Source organism: Abramis brama, assembly GCF_963993115.1.
Source record: "Abramis brama genome assembly, chromosome: 19".
Classification (NCBI taxonomy): Eukaryota; Metazoa; Chordata; class Actinopteri; order Cypriniformes; family Leuciscidae; genus Abramis; species Abramis brama.
Window position 1 is genome coordinate 24,037,597 of NC_139981.1, and position 22,823 is coordinate 24,060,419.

The following is a 22,823-nucleotide window of genomic DNA, read 5'->3' on the forward strand; positions in this document are numbered from 1 at the left end:
TGCTTTGTCTTGTGCTGTGTTGCATGCAGCTTGTGTTTTTCACTGGCTGCATGCTTTCATGTTGTCATGTTTTGTGTGAACACGTGGCTTATGAGTGTTCTCATTAGCATGTTCATTTCTTGTTTTGTTGGGGCACATGGCTGGTGATTGTGTTTGCTGGCCATGTGCTCATGGAAGCCGTCCCAGAGCAGTCAGCTGCTGTCCCAGAGCTGTCCGCTGTCGTCCCAGAGCAGCCCGCTGTCGTCCCAGAGCAGCCTGCTCTCACAGAAATGTTTCAAAAATTTTCATTTTTGGGTGAACTAACCCTTTAACCACTACACCAAGTACTAAGAACCATATACATTCATCAAACTGAAGATCTACAAATAATATAAGCAACATAAGCAAAGATGTCCACCAACTTGTTAAGATTATGCATTGAGAAACGTTTCCATTGGTCTCATTCTCTATACGACTAATAAAGATGCATTAAGAGCATGTCAAACCTCAGTGGTTATCATGCTTTTAAAAGGCTGGGTTTTTTGGGGTTTTTTTGTTAGTCAAACTGAAGAGCACTTCACAGCAGACAGCATTATGTGTTTTAGTAAAGGTTTGTCTGAACCATAAAACATGAACCCTGTTGAACATATCTGCTGAAAGTACAGGCAGAAATGTAGGTCTATATATATTCTCTTTTTTTATTTATTTTTTACAGAAATTATCCAAACGCTATGTTTGCAAATCTTCAACGACAGGCATGTGCCACCCGTCACAGGCAAATAAACATGTAGGCTATGTAAGTAAAAACACGAAAAAAAATTCCAAGGTAATTTAATGTTGTTATTAACTTAACATTAATTCATATATGTATTGCTCCAGGTCATAAAGGCTACATAGTGAATACTGTTGGACAAAATAATATATTTTTTTATTAATCATGATCTTCGATACTGATTCTTAAAATATGGCCACTAAAAACACATTTTATAGAGTGGTGAATCTACATCCTCAAGATAAAATAAGACATTTACCGTCCTGAGTTTGCAGTGCATACTGAATATGATGAGATTAAAAGGGCATGTACCGTGTAATAACGGCAAGAAAATATATTTTTCCTATTGTGATAACTTTGCAAGTCACTAACAAACAAATCTTAATAATGATTCAGGAACAACAGACAAATGCTTAAAGTGTAATTTCGCCAATTTTCAACCTGCTTGGTATCATTATAATGCCAGACGTATACGTAAATTAATGTACGTAATATATGTATATGTTAATGTTTACTCGTTTTCCGTGTTACCTGAACTGAGAAATTCACTTTTACTTGTCAGCAAAAGTCCGCCGGATGACTTTTGACAGCTCCAGGGTTTTTGTAAAAAAAATTATATACTTCCGCATTTTTGTATCCCGCCCATGGACAATCAGATCGAAATGTTTTTTAACAGAAAGAACAATTATTGAAAGTGTTGGTAGGTTTATCACTGAAACTTGTATCTTACCCCTTTAACTGCCTGCTCAACCAAATGGTTTTGAGTCACTATATTTTATTGAGAGGAGTACCTAACTTAACTCAAGCTGATTGGGCCATCTCTACCATCTGGTTGAGGTATGTTATGCCAAAAAAAATCCACTAGATTCCACTGTCAATCAACAGCACTTGTCACAACACTTCTTCTATAATGGATGTCAGAAACAAATAAATCACTCCTGCCATGTGAACTGTTCTTGGTGAAATTTAGCAAGGTAAGCATATTTTTTGGCATTTACACCTAACTTTACAAAATTATGTTACTTGGTGCCATGAAAAAACTTTAGTATGTTTTTAATACATTTTCAAAAACGTGCTCAACCAAAAGGTTGATTTATCACATTATGGTAAACGTAGAAAAGCTAAGCCAATGTTTTCAGATCATCCATTTCTGCAGTCGGAATGGACTATTTGCTGAGAAATATAAACTTCTGATCATTCATAGCTATGAATATGACACAGCTATTGTTGTTTCTTCATGAATATACTGAGATAATTTCTGAAGTAGCCTATGTATTTTTTTGCCACTTTTGGATATTTTTTGAAGTAAATATAATGAATTCATAGAATTAATGTGTGGAAATAATAATTATCAGAGGCAAATACTTCTTAAATGATAAATGCTGTGTTATTTATTTATTTATTTATTTTTTTACAATTACTAGATGGATATCAACAGTATCACACTAGATGGATGTCAATATATATATATATATATATATATATATATACACACTCACCTAAAGGATTATTAGGAACACCATACTAATACTGTGTTTGACCCCCTTTCGCCTTTAGAACTGCCTTAATTCTACGTGGCATTGATTCAACAAGGTGCTGAAAGCATTCTTTAGAAATGTTGACCCATATTGATAGGATAGCATCTTGCAGTTGATGGAGATTTGTGGGATGCACATCCAGGGCACGAAGCACCCGTTCCACCACATCCCAAAGATGCTCTATTGGGTTGAGATCTGGTGACTGTGGGGGCCATTTTAGTACAGTGAACTCATTGTCATGTTCAAGAAACCAATTTGAAATGATTCGAGCTTTGTGACATGGTGCATTATCCTGCTGAAAGTAGCCATCAGAGGATGGGTACATGCCATGGTGGTCATAAAGGGATGGACATGCATGGTCAGAAACAATGCTCAGGTAGGCCGTGGCATTTAAACGAATTGGCACTAAGGGGCCTAAAGTGTGCCAAGAAAACATCCCCCACACCATTACACCACCACCACCAGCCTGCACAGTGGTAACAAGGCATGATGGATCCATGTTCTCATTGTGTTTACGCCAAATTCTGACTCTACCATCTGAATGTCTCAACAGAAATCGAGACTCATCAGACCAGGCAACATTTTTCCAGTCTTCAACTGTCCAATTTTGGTGAGCTTGTGCAAATTGTAGCCTCTTTTTCCTATTTGTAGTGGAAATGAGTGGTACCCGGTGGGGTCTTCTGCTGTTGTAGCCCATCCGCCTCAAGGTTGTGCGTGTTGTGGCTTCACAAATGCTTTGCTGCATACCTCGGTTGTAACGAGTGGTTATTTCAGTCAAAGTTGCTCTTCTATCAGCTTGAATCAGTCGGCCCATTCTCCTCTGATCTCTAGCAGCAACAAGGCATTTTCGTTAATATATAGATATAGACATCCATCTAGTGTGATACTGTTGATATCCATCTAATAATTGTAAAAAAACAAATAAAAAAACAAACAAATAAATAACAATCTCTTACAATTTTAGTTGTAACATTTTATATATATGCCAATATTGGTAATAAACCAGACAAGTGGGGTTTTAAAGTCTTCTGCAGAGCCAGTTCATCTGGCATCATCCATGACCTGCTGATGTATTAAGGGGCATCCACATTCTTCAATGTCGCCCTCAGTGAGGAGGAGCAGATGCTACCTATAGGAGCCAAAGTGCTGACAACACTATGCAAAACTATACAACAGCTACGTCTTTCTGTTGTCTTTTTTGACAACTTTTTTACAAGCTTTAAATTGTTCCAGACCCTGCAAACCTCCTTGGGTGTCAAGTGCATCGTCACCGTCCTACCAACCCGCACTGGTGGAGCTCCTTTGATGACAGATAAAGAGCTGATTAAGAGAGGACGTGGGTCTTATGACTACAGGTCTGCTGAAGAGGTGATTGCAGTAAAATAGTTTGACAACAAATGTGTCAACCTTTTGAGCAATACCAGTGGGATCATGCCTCTTTCAGCTGTCAAACGGTGGATCCAAGGAAAAGATCACTTTCCCGTGTATATTCCCCTCTTTGGATACATCCTTGATCCGTCCATTGCAAACTCCTGGCTGGTCTACAAGAGCGACTGTGGCCTTCACTTACTGAATTCATCAGAGAGGTTATTTAATCAATCAATATCATTATTCAATCAATATCAAGTAGCCTACTTATTACCTCAAGTAATAGATTATTTAATAGGCTATAGCCTATTATAGCAGTGGTTCCCAATTCCAGTCCTCGTGACCCACTGCTCTGCACATTTTGTATGTCTCCCTTATTTAACACACCTGAACCAGATCATCAGCTCATTAGGAGAGACTCCATGAACTGAACTGAGTGTGTCAGATAAGAGAGACATACAAAATGTGCAGAGCAGTGGGTCACGAGGACTGGAATTGGGAACCACTGTATTATAGGATGGATTGGGAAATATACATTAGCCTTGATTAAAGTGTGGAGACTCCAAATCAAATCATGTCAGTAAACAATTTCTTAAGAGAAAACGCCAAATGATAGATAAATGCTTAATAATGTCACTCTCCATTCCAGCCCATGAAGGAATAAAATCCATTCAATATTGACCACTTTAAGAATACATTTACTGGGAATGTCTAGTGTTTCAGTAAAATACATCATACATATAATTGTTTACAAACATTTTGAAGAACTTGGAGAACTCTAATCAGATGGGTGAAATATCAAAATGAATTATGATTATGGCATTGCTTTGATTCACCGAATAAATGATTTGGATGCGCATGTTTGAGCACTATGAGATAAAGCTTGTCCTTTTAATAAAGAATCAATTCCAGTTTTAATTAGTTTCTCTCTTTTCCTCTGTCCTCCATCTCGATCCGGCCAAATATTGATTAACTTCATCACAAATCACACAAACGCTCCCAGCATGATCAATAGACATACCAACACGCAATACTGAAATAATAAAGGCCGTCCAGAATATGTGCAAGTAAAACTGTTTTCTCAAGCCCGCCTCTGTCTCATGTTCATCTCAACTAAACTCCCACAAGTATCATAGACATAGATCCCAAAGCAAGAGCTCTTTCAGATCAACACATAGAAAGCAATATAATAACCACAACATGTACACAGCTATGTCATGGAATGCTTTCGTTTTCCACTGAATTTCTTACCCAGATCTGATGCCAATGGATGGAGTTTTGAGTTTTCTCCATTTCCAGTCTGTCAATCTGTGCGGCCACACAGGAGCCACAGCGCCACCAAATGAAAATGTGGGGAACTACACACACACTATAACAAAATATAAATATCAAATTTATGTATGACATGTATGATTTATTAATTCAGAGCTGTGTGGGAAAAAAACATATGAAATGTGTTCCATGTACACAAATGCGTTTCAAACACTTTGATCATGCTTTGAGATCAAAAGGTGAAAAAAGAAATAAAAAAAATATTGTCAGCTGCTAGAAAGTGAGATCTTAAGGTAATAAATATTATTTTTTTATTTTTTTTAACCTATTTAATGGATGCCTCAGAGCTGAGCGTTTCTGGGGGCATTTGCTGGGAAATTGCGTTTCTACTGAAATTGCTTCTGAGGTTCCAATTATGTTTCAAATTGCACTCAAATTAGGAAAAATGAAAAATCCCTCCTGTTTAAAGAAGAGCAGGAGGACAGAATGACACTGAGAAAACTGTAAATGAAGAACCGCAGCAGGACAGCAGCTCAATAATTGTGTGCTTATCCAAATTACATGATGCACTTCACTTCAGATACTCAATTATTTGTCTGTTTTAATCTATTTTTAAACAACATTATAATTATTACGCCGCTGACGTCTTTGTCTTGACTTGCTTCATCAACTGTAAGTATTGAAAAGCAATGTGGTGTTTTTGCACATCAGTACAAATAATGAGTTCAGAAGATAATTAAAATAATAGTTTTTTGGTCCTGTTTAAAGCAATCGGTTTCTCATTGTTGCTTCATCTACATTAAAACTGCAAAGCATCTCAAGAAATAACACTCTGGGTTTGTCCAATCACAGAGCAGTTTGGGAGAAGTGTTGCTCATGTGAGAGACGGTTTATGGATAATAACAAACTTTTACGGCAGAGATGAAAACCCAGAGCAACCATTAGGAAAACTATGCAGTGAAGAATCTGAAGCTTTCTGCAAAGCTAAAATATAAATGCACCATCATTTTTAAATGTATATAAGAGAACAATCAAGTGTCGGTAGAACACCTTGGGCTACAGACAAATTTATTCCATATTAGACTTTTGAACAATTTACAAAGAGTTCTGAGATTTTGGACATTTGGGATAAAAGATAAAAAAAAGTCAAATGAAAAGTACCTTTAAAATGCTATTAAAAAGAAACTCAATTGGATCTTATCAACAAAGAATGCCAGCAGCATAAAATCAGTATGTGTCTGACATTTCTTTACGGTTCACATCATTTTGAGTTCTGCACTTTTAATGTCAGAGCAGAAGCTGCATGATTGCAGGCATAACCTACCTTACAGCTAAAATATTAATGACTGCTCATTGCTTATTGTTTTATTCAGCAATACTGAATACAGAATACCCATTTTCTCTGTTAACAAGCCTTAGCTGTGATTTAAAAACACACACACATTTTGCATTTTGTTGTATGATTTCAATTTTATATGAAAAGCATTTAACATGTTCTTGGGAAGCTTTCTTATTTTTAAACAATAAAATAAAAAAATAAAAAAACGATATATATAAAGATTCATTGTTTTTACAGATTCAAAATGATTTGTACATATTTGTAAAAAATTAAATAAATTACATTTTTTAAAAGGTACACTAACGTGGATATTTTTGGCAGTAAGAAAAGGTAAACATACAATAAAATCTAACTAGAATTTACTTTGGAATAAAAGCATCAATAGTTGCATCAGAAGTATAGCGTCATATAGCGTATAGCGCCTTTTTTTATCCAGAAGTTTTGCGCTCTGAAAGTTACAGTATGTTTTCATTGTACGATTAAACGTTATCTCAAAATAGAAAAATGTGCCTCCAAATATATAACCCAATTTTCCAAATTCATTTAAAACAATAGATAGAAATATCAAACCAGAGAGAGAGAGAGAGAGAGAGAGAGAGAGAGAGACATGGACTCTCTCAGGAGGTCAGATGTCAGTCTTTAGTATTTGTTCTAAAGTAGAGAGAAGGTTCCTCAGGCCGTACATGTATCCCTCATCCGGACTGTTGCTCGGAAATACATGAGCAAAATCGATCATCTTCACCTCCACTGCCTCCTCCTGTCCAAACTGTTTCTTCTCCCCCATTCCAATTTCCTCTTGTTCCTCTTCTACACTTCCTGCACACATTCCGTTAGCGTCGGTCTCACGGCAGTACGGATGACTGTGTGTTAAATTGCCCTGAGTGCTCAGAGCCTCGTGGGGTTTGTTACAGTTGCTCTGTGGCTCCCCCTGCTGATGTCCTGTTCCTGTCTCAGCTCGCGTGTGTTTCCATCCGTTGACTGTGCGAGGAGAGCCTTCATACACCAGCAGCAGAGAGCTGGCGTAGAAATGCAGCTGAGTCTGACCCTCAAACCAGCGGAGAATGCTTCGGATTTTAGAGATGATCAGGGAAACTGCATGCCTCTGTAAGTCTTCGCCATTATGGAAGAATCTAGTCAGGCCTGAGGGAAGAAAAATTCATAGATTCATTTTTGAGTTTTGAGACTACATGATCAGATGAAGGAAAACCACTTTATATCTTCATTATGAGTCCATAAATACAGTGCATGTTCACAATAACAGTTCAAATAAATAAAAGAATGATTTAAACTATGTTTTACATCTGATATACACATTTATATTACATATGCCATTCTCATTAATTGAGTTAAGCACTTAAATGAAATGAAATCATTACAGAGAAGTCCTAATTTCCTAATAAATAGAACGATTTGTAGTGGATGCGATGCTTTTGAACACTTTTTCTGTGGCATACTGCGTTTTAATGGTTTAACTACAGCGACGATTGCTTAGCGCATGATAATAGCAGAACTCATTGTCTGAGAAAATATTTTCTCGCAAATAATGATTGATAATGCACAATAAGGCCTATCTGTTTCCATTAAAAATATAAAGCGATGAAAAATACTATTTAGCCAGTGGAAAAGATTGAGAAACACTTTCTCTGAATCTCTCTCTATATAAACATGTACATTTAGTCATAAAAAAAAACAACCATGATAAAATGACATGATAGATAGATAGATAGATAGATAGATAGATAGATAGATAGATAGATAGATAGATAGATAGATAGATAGATAGATAGATAAAATAAAGTAAAAAAAAAAATGAAATTGGAGTCAGACCATTTTTAATGGTGTCCTTTCCAAGACTGCGTCCATAGAACTGGTCAAGAGTAATGTAATCGTCTGAATTGATCTGGTACACCTGAGGTGAGAAGATGAGAGAGAAGAAGATCAGAGGAGATCCATCAGAGACATTACAATAAAGAAAAATATGAAAATATGCTTCAAAACATAGTGACCTGCCTTGCTGTCTAGACTTTAGCATTAATGCACCACAAATGTAAATGCTGTCTACATAGGCATCTCACTAGGTTTTAGAACAGCACTGGAGAAACTCGCATGCATACAGACTTAAAACTGTGATGAGCCTCACTGGATGGATCCTTACAAATAACATGGAAGGCAAGAACAAGAGAGAGAGCGAAAAGGAAGGAGAGGGTGACAGCAGCTGGCAAATATTTCCCAGCCTAGAAACACTGAAACCAATTAGGTGCAAAGAAACAAGTACGCAGAAACCAGAGAGAAAGGATGATAAACTGAGGAGGGGCTGGAGGAAGGAGACACCGAACAGAGGAAACGAGATGGAGACTTCACACTTAATGGAACTCACAAAAACTGTCAATAATATACATTGCAATCGAAAATGCATTGCAACAACAGCATCAATTCTACAATGGACTTGTTGACCCGACTCTTTTCCAGGGTCATTTTTCTGTCCTGGCAGTAAGAAGAATTTGGCACAGTCAATCATACTGTATGGAGCTACCCGGTGTGTGACATAATTGGCAAAATGTCATTTTGCTTTTCATTTATCATGGTTGGTTTAAACCTTGCAACACCTACTGGCTGTATATTATACCACACAATCTGATTGCCCAGGGCAGGGGTTTTTCTAAATTGTTAATGCCAAGGACCCCCCAAATATGATGATCCAAAAATATAAAGGCAGCTATATTATAAAGCTATATTTTCATGCATAAAGACCCACTTATACCATGTGAGAAAATATTAAATATTATATTATAAAGACAATGTTTTACAATTTAATTGATCAGCTTTTATATTGTCATAGTACCACAATAAATGATACAAATATTATTTGGAAAATATTTCATTTGTATTAAGTTATGTTTTACATTTTTTTCAATTAAACTAAATTTTATAGCACTATTCAGTATAGATCATTTTCACAAGCAGTTTTACAGAAAACAGTGGCAAGGAAAAACTATATCACACAGATATAACACAAGTACAGACTATTCTTACCAGCTTGTATGTTGCAAGGAACTAGTATTATAGTATTTATTATTAGTATTATCTAGTATTTAGTATTATCTATTTACTATTCATTTTCTTAATGTTTTCTTAATAAGCTATTTTTATATTTGTATTAATGTTATATATATATATATATATATATATATATATATATATATATATATTTTTTTTTTTTTTTTTTTTTTTTTTTTTTTTTTTTTCCACATTCAACTTATTTTATGTCAGTTACATTTCAAATTTTCTAAAATGTTTTAGTTTTAAATTATATTTAACACAATTAACACAGAATGTGTTTTTTTTTTCCTGCCATCCTTTTGCTAGCACTACCTTATAAGATGATGATATCCTTCATTCAAGTGCTATTAAACCATTCAAGTGCAAAAAAAAGAAAGAAAAAAGAAAGAAAGAAAGAAAAAAGACCTCAAATCTGTACTGGTGTGCGTTTGTGAAGCAGCTCTCTGTGGACAAAACACATGGAGCCTCATGTATAAAACTTTCCAAAGATTTCATCCTAAAAGTGTGCGTACACAAACATTTGCATACGCACAAAAGTTTTCAGATTTATAAAACTATGTTCACACCAGAACCTGTGCAAAAAACCCAGTCAGCGAAAGATTGTGTGTATGCATCTCCACCACGTCTCCTCCCCGGAATAACCACATATTGGGGCTTACAACGTCTAGTTTTACTATGCATGACATCATCTGCATATCATCTCCATATGCATATTCCCATCCAAGTGATACCATGTTTAACGGTAGTACAAGACATTAGGAAAATATGAGATACGGACTATAAATGGCAGTTGTTCCATCACACTCCATTGCTAAAAATCATTCAGTATCCTTGTATTGTTTTAGAATAATTAGGCTACATCAAATTTGTATAAAATACTTTTCAAAGAAAGATATTTCCTTCAAATTACATCCTTTAAATACAGTGGTATTTTTCATTATATTGGAAAGACCACGATTATTAGGCTACTGTCTGTCTGTACATGACAGACACCAACAGCACACTTGCGGCAATGTCTGTGTCATTAATGATAATCAAAGAACAAAAGGCAAAGTGAAAATCACTCACTGCTCTTGACTGAATAACGTTTTTAGCTTTAATAAGGATGAATATATATTCAATTTATAATTTATGCAGCAAAGACTGTGCAGTGTTTATTAAATGCAGCTAATGCACAGACAAAGGAATTATTCCATTTCTGTATATTCACCTGTTAGACCTACCTTAAAGTCTTAAACATGGGTCAAAAGCATTTTAGCAGGGCAGGTAAAAATCTGAACCGGCCTGCCTTAGTGTTGAACCCTGATATATTAAAGGCTCAGCTAAATGTGACATTTGTTACAATGGGTTTAAGTGAAGATTGTTTTAAGTTCACTTAAATTAAAGGTTGTTATATTTTTTAAGCCTATTAAATGTTAAAAATTATAGCTTATACTGTAATGTTGAGTGGCTTTTAATGGCTAAAAAAAAAAAAAACATCATGGGTATTGGTATCAATGATGCATAGTGCTTAGTAAAAAGATACCATTAAAAACATTTAAAATACACCATCTTTATGTTGTTTCATTATTTTGGAGATTCTGGGCCCAATTTTAACGATCTAAGTGGTCTAAAGGTGTGTGTGTGTGCAAGTGCACTTAAATATGAAAATATGCTTCAAAACATAATGACCTGCATTGCTGTCTAGACTTTAGCATCAATGCACCACAAATGTAAATGCTATCTACTGTACATAGGCATTTCACTAGGTTTAGAACAGCACTGGAGAAACTTGCATGCATACAGACTTAAAACTGTGATGAGCCTCACTGGAGCCTCACTGTGTGTGCAAGTGCACTTAGGGTGTGTCCACTTTTCCACTTTTGCTAGTTTAAAGGGCCCCTATTGTGGATTTTTTTAAAAATTACCTTTCATGTAGTGTGTAACATAGCTCTATTAGGCCTCGTTTACACTGCAGGTCTTGATGCCCAATTCTGATTTGTTGCCTATATCCGATTTTTTTGACCGTCCGTTTACACGTTCTTTCAATTGTGACCCATATCCGATTCATGCGTTTACACTTGCCATACAATCTGAAACATCACGCATGTTTAAAGGGTTAAATTATCTTGCACAGATGGACAAATGCAAAATATGATTGATGCTAGCTCTGCAATATATCACCATGATTATGAGGCGGAGGAGGATGAAAAGTGCTTTCTTTAAATGCAAATGTTTTTTGAGTATTTCATTTGTGAAGGTAAAGCATGTACTCACTATACTCCTAATTACAAGAAGAAGAAAAAACTGCTCTTAAACTGGGTGTGTGACAGGCTGTGGAATGGGGTTTGGTCGAGGAAAATGTTTCAGTCAAAAGATTTTTTCTTCTATCAATCGGCTGATAACGATCAGTGCCAGATCAAATCGCACCCTTACTTTCAGCATTCTTGCCTTTTTGGCTTGCCTTTCTTTTTCAGCTGTCATGAGCAGCTGAAATGAATGTCTTATGATTGTGTTGCTGTGCTATTCTAAACAATTTGCTAAATTATGACCTCCTTTGTTTGCATATAATAATAGATTCTTTGCACACACAATCTTAGGCATAAAAGATTATCTTTTTTTATTTATTTATGATGTTATAGTGCTATTTAAATGTAATTTAGTTCAACTATTTAGGTCAGTATGTGTAACCCTAATCAAAATAATGAAATACCAAATTTCAAAATAAAATGTTTTATTTATTTATTATTATTATTTTGCATTAAAGACTAAATCGAGTCTATCAAATAAAAATGAAATAAAATAAGGTTAGGTGAAGTGTCCTGTTAATTTAATCAGCAGTAATCACTGCAGCCTGTGCATATCTCAGGACTGGTGGGAGTGTATTGTGTATTGTTCCTCTTTAACGAGAAGCAGTGGGTCCGAAATTTTAGGATGAGCAAGCCAATCTTTGATATGTTGTGTCAACGTCTGTCCACATTCCTATCCTACGACGACACGAAGTTTCGTCAGGCCATCCGTCCCTTTGCAGAAGCGTGTCGGGGTTTCTCTCGTCATTAAACTGCGAAGACGTTGCCTAATGCCTCAGAAAATCCGATCTGCCTGTTTACATTACAGTCGCATTGGCACATATCCGATTTATATCTGATTTATTTCCACATATGAATGAGGCCTGAAACCGATCTCGAAATATCCGAATGCATGCGTTTTTTTTCCTGTTTACGCTGTCATAGAACACATCCGATCTGTATCACATATGAGCAAAAAATCGGAATTGGGTCACATTTCACTGATAGTGTAAACGAGGCCTAAGTGAATGAAAACATCCTGCAAAGTTTTAAATCTGAAATAAATATTCAGATTTATATATAAATATATAAAGTTATTATAAACACCATATATAAAGTTATTGTCTTTCAAAAGTAAGAGTCGACTCTGAGTCAATTAAATGAATCGTTTTTTTGTTGTGACATCAAGACGAAACATTAGCATATTGCCCGCCCACTTATTGCGCACGCAGACACCAGGGAAAACTTGAACCTCAAACCAGCAACTGATTTCTGTGGATACTGGAGAGCATCATGTCGAGAAGACGCTGTGCTCTACAATGTGACGGTAAAGCCAGGTTTTTTTTCACTGCCCAAGGATGAGCATGTGAAGAATCAGTGGTTAAAATTCATCTTTACCATGATATCACAGCAGTATAATCCTAAACTTTAGCTGCCTTTATTTCACTGATGACTTCTTCTCAAATCAAGTTCAATGCAGGATTTGCAAATCACTTGCTCTTTAAAGATGGTGTTCAAAATTCTTAGTTTTGAGTTTTATATTGTGTAGGTCTCCTGATAACTGGCTAACTCACGTTATCACTAGGCGCGTTTCCATTACAGATTTGTGCAAAACTTTTGCGATTTTTTCTGAATGTCGACAAAAAACTATTGCGAAATGACGGCGTTTCCATTAACCGATGTTATGCGACTAAAACTTCATTTTTTCTTCTCGCGATAAGTAAAATCATTCCAAAAACCATGGCAACGGACGTTGGTAGTTTTATGTACTATATCCCAGCCACTGCACTAGCCATTATTATTAATCGAAGGAGACGTATGTGTGTTTCCAAGTATTAATGGCAAGGAACGACCCTTATTATACTTGAGAGCGGCACATATGAGGTGTTTCTGGGTGTTTCTCCCTCATTTCTGCTTCGAGGTCTTGATTGTGGCATTTATTTGAGGTTTAGAATCCATTATTCCTGTAATTATTTTTTTGTCTTATATGAATTTAATAAAGAACTCTGTCTCGTATTCTGTCCAAACACACCGCGTCATCTACGTCAGGTGACCTGCAAATGCGCAAAAACTGTTTCCATTGCAGTTTTGCAAAATATTTATTTTTCGAATTGCCTGAAAAACCACCTCATGCGAGCGGAAAAACTTTTTTGCGATAAATGGGAGTTTTTGCGAAATTGACGTGTTTCCATTGGGTGTATTTTCAATTCGCAATTTCAATTTGCGCAATTTGAAGGGTAATGGAAACGCGGCTACTGTCTTACTGAAATACTTCTGCTAATCAGTTTGTGGGCCACTATTACCTATAACTGTGTCTATTAATGCAGATTGTCTGTCGTTCTCACTACTTTGAGGAAAGATTAATCATGGAGCAAGATTTGTTTTACCAACATTTATGTTACATCAGTCATTCACGCTAGAGCTCGGCTAATGTATACATTGCATACATGCACTGTTATTGATACAGTTTCCACGTGTTCACCGCAATATATTACAAAAATACTTTAAAATAAATTAGTACAAGTAAAATAATCGGTTTGTTGATGGACATGCACTTGTTAATGCTGATGGTGAGAAATTACAGTTGCAACATCTCATAATGTACCTCAAACTGAGTAGTGTATCACTGAGAAACACCGAGTCCTGCTCTAGTCCTCCTTGCGATGGAGGTTCGGGTTGAATGACTAGTTCTTCCAGTGTTTCATCATCGGACCTCGCGCTCGATTGATATGGTAAAATCGCAAAGGAAAAACATTTGTTGTCTTGTAAACGTTCCCCAATAGTCCATAAAACAGAACATAAACCTGACAGAATAATCCAATAAAAGGTCGGTCACTATAACGAACCATGCCGTCAATGAGCATAAAATGTCACTGTTTTTCTCATGATAAATGCATCAGGGCCAGAAGATCTTTAGACTCAATGATGGAATTAATTTGATCTCTCTATCTCTTCTCATGTGCCCTTCTTCACAGTGCAGCACAATGAGGTGCAGAGAGCAAAAGCAGAGGAGTGTGTGTAACTGACCACTGGTTTCATCACAATCTTATCATCAAATGTCTTATCAGTATTCCTCAGAGGTAATTAACCGAGAGTCTGGATAAGCTCCGGATATCGATCATGCCTTAAGACAGCAGACGGGGATTTCTGTTCTGCAGCATTGAAAGCGAACCTAGAGCCCTCGAGTGATCTGAAGCTTAATATTGTGTTTATGAACTCTCAGTTTGTAATAAGGAAATCAGATACTAAGCGGAGTATACAGAGATAAAACAACAAGGGAAAAGGAGATCCTGCATAATGAGTATAAGGAAAGTTAACAAATCACACACGCATGCTGTCTCACCCTCATTCCCAGTAACAGGAATCCGATCTCTTCCATCAGAGGATACTTGCTAATCTGCTCTTCACGTTTTTCTAGTGACGCAAACGGGTCGTAACTTCTCTTCCCCATCTTCACATCCATGATGCAGGGCCGTAAGAACCTCTTCGTCACATCCTCCAGTTTTAGATACAGCTCTGAGATATGAGAGATAAAGAAGACACGGTTTTGTGCATTTGATGACAGAATGACAGCCAGTGTTGTTTTAGCACGTCTATTCTTATGGCTGGCAGACGAGTTTTCTGTTAAGTATTCTACATTCTGCTGATTTGTCACCAAGATGGCTAACACGGTTTAAAATGACAAATGATTTGTGATAGTCTTGAAACCATAATGTAAAACCAATATACATACACTAGGCCTACTGTTCAATACACAAAGGTCGATAAGATTATTTCATGTTTTTGAAGGAACCCAGCAAGCTAATAAAAATATTTTCTAAGAAAGTTCTGCTAATGTTCCCATTAAGTTATGAAAACGTTATTTCGAAATGTTCCCTGAATGTTCAGGGGTTTTTTACATTTAAAAAAAAAAAAACTTCATTAAACGAATGTAAAGGGAACATTCTGTTTTATATTTTTGCAAACATTATGAGAACATTGCTTTTGAATGTTCTTTGAATGTTTTAGAACAAATAGTAACATAAAAAAAATATAGGCCTATATATATATATATATATGTAAAAAAATATATATATGTATGTTTTTGTGCTAATATTTTAAGAAAATTATTAAAGACCTGATAACTTTGATTGAACGTTACTGGAAGAACTTTCAAAGAACCTTGCCAAAGTAAGGCCGCATTTATTTGGCCAGTAAATACAGAAAAATGTGAAATATTATTACACTTTAAAATAAATGTTTTCTATTTTAAGATATTTTAACATGCAATATATTTCTATGATGGCAAAGCTGAATTTTCACATGATCCTTCAGAAATCATTCTAATATGCTGATTTGCTGCTCAAAAAATATTTCTTATTATTGTCATCAATGTTGAAAACAGTTGTTCATATTTTTGTGGAAATCATTTCATGATTCTTTGATGAATAGAAAGTTCAAAAGAACAGCATTTATTTAAAACTAAAATTAAAATAACATTAAAATTTAATGCACCACTGTTGAATAAAAGTAGGCTACACTGTAAAAAAAATCCCGTAGTTTTTACGGAAAAAAACTGGCAGCTGGGGTTACCAGAACAATTCCGTAAAATATACAACAAAACAGTAAATGCTTTTACCGAATAACATGTACATTTTACAGTTTAAACCAGCATATAACACACTGGAGTTCTGTTATATTTACTGGTTTAAACTGTAAAATGTACGTGCTATTCTGAACAACATGTCAATTTTACAGTATAATCCAGTAAATATAACAGTAAATTTCAGTAATATGATATAAAGTTAATTTACCGTCCTATTTAAGTATTAATATCTGTTTTGTACACTGATAACCACCAATCACAGCAGTGATGAGAGTCACATGATCAATCAAAGCTCAACACAAGCAGTTCTTCCACAAGAAAGTTAATACTAATATATATAGAAGCTGCACAGTGTCATTCACACAAACATTAAACACCATCATGGTAACACATGAAATTTTAAAAATGCAATAAACATTAATTTAACAACATTAAATGTAACATAAACCCCTAATGTACATAACTGATTAGAAAAAATGAAGAAAACTATTTAGAAACAAACATAGTTATTTCAACAAAAATACATCAAATGTGAAGTGTCACAGGGAATTGTGGGAATGTCAATTTACGTTTTTTCACTGTAAATTATACAATGAGTTGTTTTTTCACTTTCAAAAACTGTAAATTTAACGGTATGTTACAGTAAAATTACATTAAATGTACCGTTAGATCTATCACAGTTATTTACCGTATATAGTACGGAAACTTTCTGTTAACCAATTAACAGTTTTTCACTGTAGCATTTTTACAGTCTTTTACCGTTAAAAATACGATCATTTTTTACAGTGTATTAATAAAACAAAAAAAATGTTTGAATGAATATATATATACAGTGCAATGCATAAGTGAATACACCCATGCTAAAGTTGACTAAAAAGAGGAATAAAAAATCATATTTTGGAAATTGAACTTAATGCCTTAATTTAAAAAATTAGGAAAAATCCAACCTTTAAGGACACCAATTTTCTTTGTGAATGAATAATGTATCGTAAATAAATAAATGTTCTTCCTTAAAATACATGGTGCATAAGTGAGTACACCCCTATGTTAAATTCCCATAGAGGCAGGCAGATTTTTATTTTTAAGTATTTTTTTTATTTTATTTTTTAGGATACTATGCATCCTGATAAAGTTCCCTTGGCCTTTGGAATTAAAATAGCCCCACATCATCACATAGCCTTCACCATACCTAGAGATTGGCATGGGGTACTTTCCATAAGATCATCTCTCAATGCAAATCAAACTAGCTTTTAGGCTAACTGAAATAAAATCATGCCAATCTCTAGGTATGGTGAATGCTATGTGATGATGTGGGGCTATTTTAATTCCAAAGGCCAAGGGAACTTTATCAGGATGCATAGGATCCTAAAATTTTTTTTTTAAAAATACTTAAAAATAAAAATCTGCCTGCCTCTATGGGAATTTAACATAGGGGTGTCCAGACTTATGCACCATGTATTTTAAGGAAGAACATTTATTTATTTATGATACATTATTCATTCACAAAGAAAATTGGTGTCCTTAAAGGTTGGATTTTTCCTAATTTTTTAAATTAAGGCATTAAGTTCAATTTCCAAAATATGATTTTTTATTCCTCTTTTTAGTCAACTTTAGCATGGGTGTATTCACTTATGCATTGCACTGTATATATATATATATATATATATATATATATATATATATATATATATATATATGATCATTGCTAGGTTATTATATAATTTAAACTGTAGGCCCAACTAGAGTTGCTGAGTCCAGGAAAACCATTAAAAAATTTCTTCTTCAGTGTCTGAATGGCTCACAACTGATTTCTACAATCACACTGAACACTGTACCTTTAAGTGATGTTTCAGAGGCCAAGCCTCCACGATCAGTCATTTATTTCTGGCAAGTTCTTTTTCAGTGCTGTCAACTGACACAGTATTTATGGTGTCATCACTGGGATGGCCACTCACAAACACAAGGAGAACAGCAGTGTAAAGTCCAATGATAAACTGAACACTCCTTTAATGTTCATTGACTACATACAGACTAAACAAACACACTGTAAAGCACATGTTCTTTGGACACATGGCAACATGCATAATGATGATAAGAGCGTTTTAATAACCTTACAAAAAAAACACTGCTGGATGACACCCCATACCACATACCATCTATCAATCATTAACTCATTGGCAACGCTCTAAATTCGCCAAACATAGATAACACTAACTAGAGCTGACCTTCAAGCTTGACTGCTAAAGGAACCATTTTAATGGACAGGATTGCTGAGTTCAACCGTGTGACACAACACGTCATAAGTAATTTAAAGTCAACATGAAATTGCATAATGACCTTGCATTTGATCAATGTTCATTGTGCATGATTCATCTGTGCATATTATTCCAAATAAAACAAATGTTTGCCTTCATAATCTTATCAAAACGTAACAACTTGCTCCACCCCTGTTCAATATCCTATTTGGTTCTTAAATACATACGATTATGGAAGTAAAATGGGTTGCAGATGTTATTTCATGTTGACATCTACATCTTGATATGAAAACTTCTCTCACCATGTGGCGACTCCCGTGGCGCCCATGTGCCGTAGAACCTGGGAAGATGTTGTTGCAGGTCCAGTAGTCTTGTGTCTGTGCAGTCTTTGGCATATACCTGCAGGAAAAAAAAAGTGACATGTGCCTTTACTCTGAAACCAGTAGTGTAACTATTAGTAAATTGGTAAGAATTTTTATGTTTTTAAAAAAGAAATTAATTTTGCCCACCAAGGCTGCATTCATTTGATTAAAAATACAGTAAAAACAGTAATATTGTGAAATATTTTACAATTTAAAATAACTGTTTTGTATTTTAATATATTTATTAAAAAAATAATTTATTCCTGTAATGTCAATGCTGAATTTTCAGCATCATTACTTCAGTGTCACATGATCCTTCAGAAATCATTATAATATGCTGATTTGCTGATTATTATCTATGTTGGAAAACAGTTGTGCTGATTCTTTGATGAATAGAATATTTATTTTAAATAGATATCCTTTGTAACATTATAAATGTTTTTACTGTCACTTTTGATCAATTAAATGCATCCTTGCTGAATAAAAGTAGGGCTGTCATAATTCCTCAATTAAATTAAAAGTACTTGATAAAAATAAATAAATAAATAAAACACCCTCGATTGCAATTTACCTGTGTTGATTAACCGGCAAAGTACTGGCAGAATGCCGGAAGTGGCACATTCCAAGAATGAGAATCCATGAAACGCATGATTAGACGGGTTTTATAAGGCTGCACAATATATTTAAAACATTTAAAAATCATAATATAGTGTAGTGCTATTGTGACATCACAAAGTCTGCGACTCAATTAAATAAGTAAGTAGCCTTTATGTGCTGCGGGTTAGGAGTGAAGCGCCACGGCTTTTATTTACATGCATGCAGGTTTTTCAGAGCCGCTTCGTTCACAGTAAATGCTGCTCAACACAAAACCAGTCTCTGCATGTGCTGTTTGTTTGGGTTTCCAACAACGTGCATTTGGGAACGCATATAAAGACCGGTGTGCTTAGAGTTTCATATTGAAGTGTTGCACTGTTATCATTTAGGCTACATGCGTGGAGCGCGTCTCAGCACCTTGGCTAACAAACTCCAGCATAACATTCATCTGGCACCATTTCACCAGATTTGTAACGTAAACCTATGCCAACACAGGAGAACACATCACCATGTTTCTATGCGAATTGTTGTTCATCAAGTTGTTCGTCTATTTTTATTACCACAAAACATTGACCGATTACTTGATTACCTTCTTAGTGACAACCCTAAATAAAAGTATTAATGTCTTTTTAAAAAATCTTACCCCAACCTTCGGAACAGTATTTATTTTAATGGAGTGAAATGTGTCAGTTACTGTTTTGTGCTTGACTGTCAGTAGTTTTTTCTAGTATTCAAGGTGTTATTTTGGTTTAGGTTTGTCCCTCTGACATTATTTGCATGCAACTGTCGCTGCTGTATAGATATTGTACTGTGGATTTAAATTACCTGTGTGTAGAAGTGCGCCTCCCGTGGGCCTCTCGGAGGAGGTTGTAGCTGCTTCAGAATTGTTCCATCAGGATGCTGCAGAACACCTGTGCAATTACAGTGAACCAAACACTGAAAACCTGTCGGCACTTTATCATCATGACAACTTGTGACTATTTTGAGTGTGAATGCTTTTATGGCAGCCGGGAAAACACCTCAAGGAAAACTTAGGAGAGAATAAAGCCACATAAATGACACTATAAGAATTAGCTATATTAAGTGCCAACAAACTCAGGATTTAATAAATAGGCTACCTAAAGGGGTGACAGGAAGTTGCAGCTGATAAGTGAAATTTTTTTTATTTTGAAGCATATAATTAGGGCTGGGTATCAAAAATCGATTCCAATTGTGAAATCAGATACTTAAGGTTAGGCATCGGATACTTGAAATGAAATCTGCTTATCGATTCCTGTGTGCACATTTGAAAGTGATTTCAAACCATTTTCAAGCGTAAGAAGGTGCGGAAGGGAACTCAATTCGGCACTTGCTCCTCGCGCTGTTTTCTCTGCGCGCACATCCAAAGCAAGCGCATAGACCTGCCTGTCATAGTGTGTGATACCGAAATGAGTTCTCGTACACGACTTCTTGCACTTGAACGCACAAATACAACAAAATTATGTCGAAATATCCTTGTAAACACAGTTGAACGTAAACAGTTGAGAAAGAAAACGCATGTGTAACAGTTGCCAAAAAGTTTCAGCGGAAACAGCTATTTACGATTTCGGGCCGAAATGGTTTTGGAGTGACCGAAAGAATAATCTCACCAATGCTGCATTCATTTGATTAAAATACAATAAAAACTCTAATATTATGAAATATTATTACAATTTAAAATAACTGTTTTCTATTTTAATATATTCGAAAATTTCTTTTTATTCCAGTCATGGCAAGACCAATTTTTCAGCATCATTACTCCAGTCTTCAGTGTCACATGATCAGAAATAATTATGTTGATTTGGTGCTCAAGATTCAAGAAACATATCTTATTATTATCCATGTTGAAAACAGTTGTGCTGATTCAAATTTTGGTGGAAACCTAATAAATAGGTAATACATACTTTGATAAATAGAACTTTCAAAAGAATAATAAAATTGTTTGGTAATAAAAATATATATATTTAAGTTCTCCTTTTAAAACAATATAAGTTTGGAACATGATGGTAGGTGATACAGAATTGTCATTTTGGGGTGAACTATTCCTTTAACACAAGAAAAGACAAAGTGCTGACCACTGGCAATCTGACAATCCATCAGATAACAGCTCACATCTCATTCACTCAGAAAATCCCCATGACAGAGCCACAAATGACACATAAGAGTTACTACAACAGAGGAAATGATGTCATCTGACTGTAGGCAGAGAGAAGGTTTCTTTTCATAGAAATCACCATGACGATATCCCACGTTAAACAAATGTGACAACAAATCCTGTGACCCTTTAATAAACTATAATTAGTTATCTAATACTTTTAACACATATTACTCAACCAACCCTGTTAGGAAAACCTGTGCAAAGTCCTCCACAGGTCACAAGTAAATTTACTCTCAGAAAAAAGTTCTTTAAAGAAACGTGTACAGGATTCCTATTGGAATTTATATCATAATTTATAGCAACAGTCCTACAAGATCCTTAGAATGCACAATTACCAATAGGATAAAATGTCCTATACCATTAGGAAAGTAATTTAAATAAAATCTTTTAGGATTGAAAAATTCATATAGATCAATCTGCGGTTTCCTTTACTATTCCAACATTATTCCACAAAAGACTCCTGTGGGAATTACAATTGATCCAGTAGGATGCCATTTGATTATTATAGGATTGGTTTATAAAACTATAAAATTGGTTTGATACTATAGCCTATAGTAACGTTAGGTCCTGTAAAAACTTTTTGATAATGGGTGTTCATAATCCAATCCAAACAGTATGATGAAATCCAATAATCCATATCAAACAACTTAACTAGCTCTGATATTCACATTCCGTCATCAATCCCTAAAACCTAAAAAACCAAAAACAAAACATTAATACAGCATTTCTAAGAAACATGATGATTAAAAACTTTACAGAAGTTATGAACTGACCAGTGTTATTGATCCCGCATTTATGCCCGGCCACCTGATGAGAAAAGGGCACGCATCCATCCAGGAACACCTGCTTTACTGACCCTTTCTTTTTATTGTCTTTTTCCAGTTTTCCCAGCGTTCGAGCTGATGAGTCCATGATTTGACTATCTGCAGACACGTTCAGCGTGAACTTATCCAAGTTGAACGGAAACTGGAAAAACTTCTGTAAATGATTTTCCATATCTGACAGTTATTCTATTCATTAAAACTCAAAACGTCTCTTTCATCTGATCAGATAGGCGTCTGGAGCCCCGAATGTTTTCGTTCATTCACTCGTCTTTAGTTTTTCTACTCTGCCGGAGCGCGACGCGTCGCGTCGTTCGGGTTGTTGAATGAGTCGTGACGTGATCACGCATTCCGCCAATCAAAGTTGGCGTACTCACAGGTTGCGCTCTGGTTCCTGAATGGGACGTGACGTCAGCACGCAGTCCACCAATCAAA

The 22,823-nt window shown here is 35.4% G+C and overlaps 1 protein-coding gene across 1 annotated transcript; it reads right to left on the bottom strand.

Annotated features, from left to right (window-relative positions):
• Positions 1-5,987: 5,987 nt before the first annotated feature.
• ipmka (inositol polyphosphate multikinase a) lies at positions 5,988-22,732 on the bottom strand. Its single transcript, XM_084094044.1, has 6 exons — positions 22,341-22,732; positions 20,217-20,302; positions 18,738-18,834; positions 14,939-15,111; positions 8,096-8,177; positions 5,988-7,408 (listed from the first exon to the last, which is right to left on the bottom strand). The coding sequence occupies exons 1-6, from the start codon at positions 22,561-22,563 to the stop codon at positions 6,894-6,896; spliced, it is 1,176 nt and encodes a 391-aa protein (XP_083950170.1). The 5' UTR covers positions 22,564-22,732; the 3' UTR covers positions 5,988-6,893.
• Between the last annotated feature and the right edge of the window lie 91 nt (positions 22,733-22,823).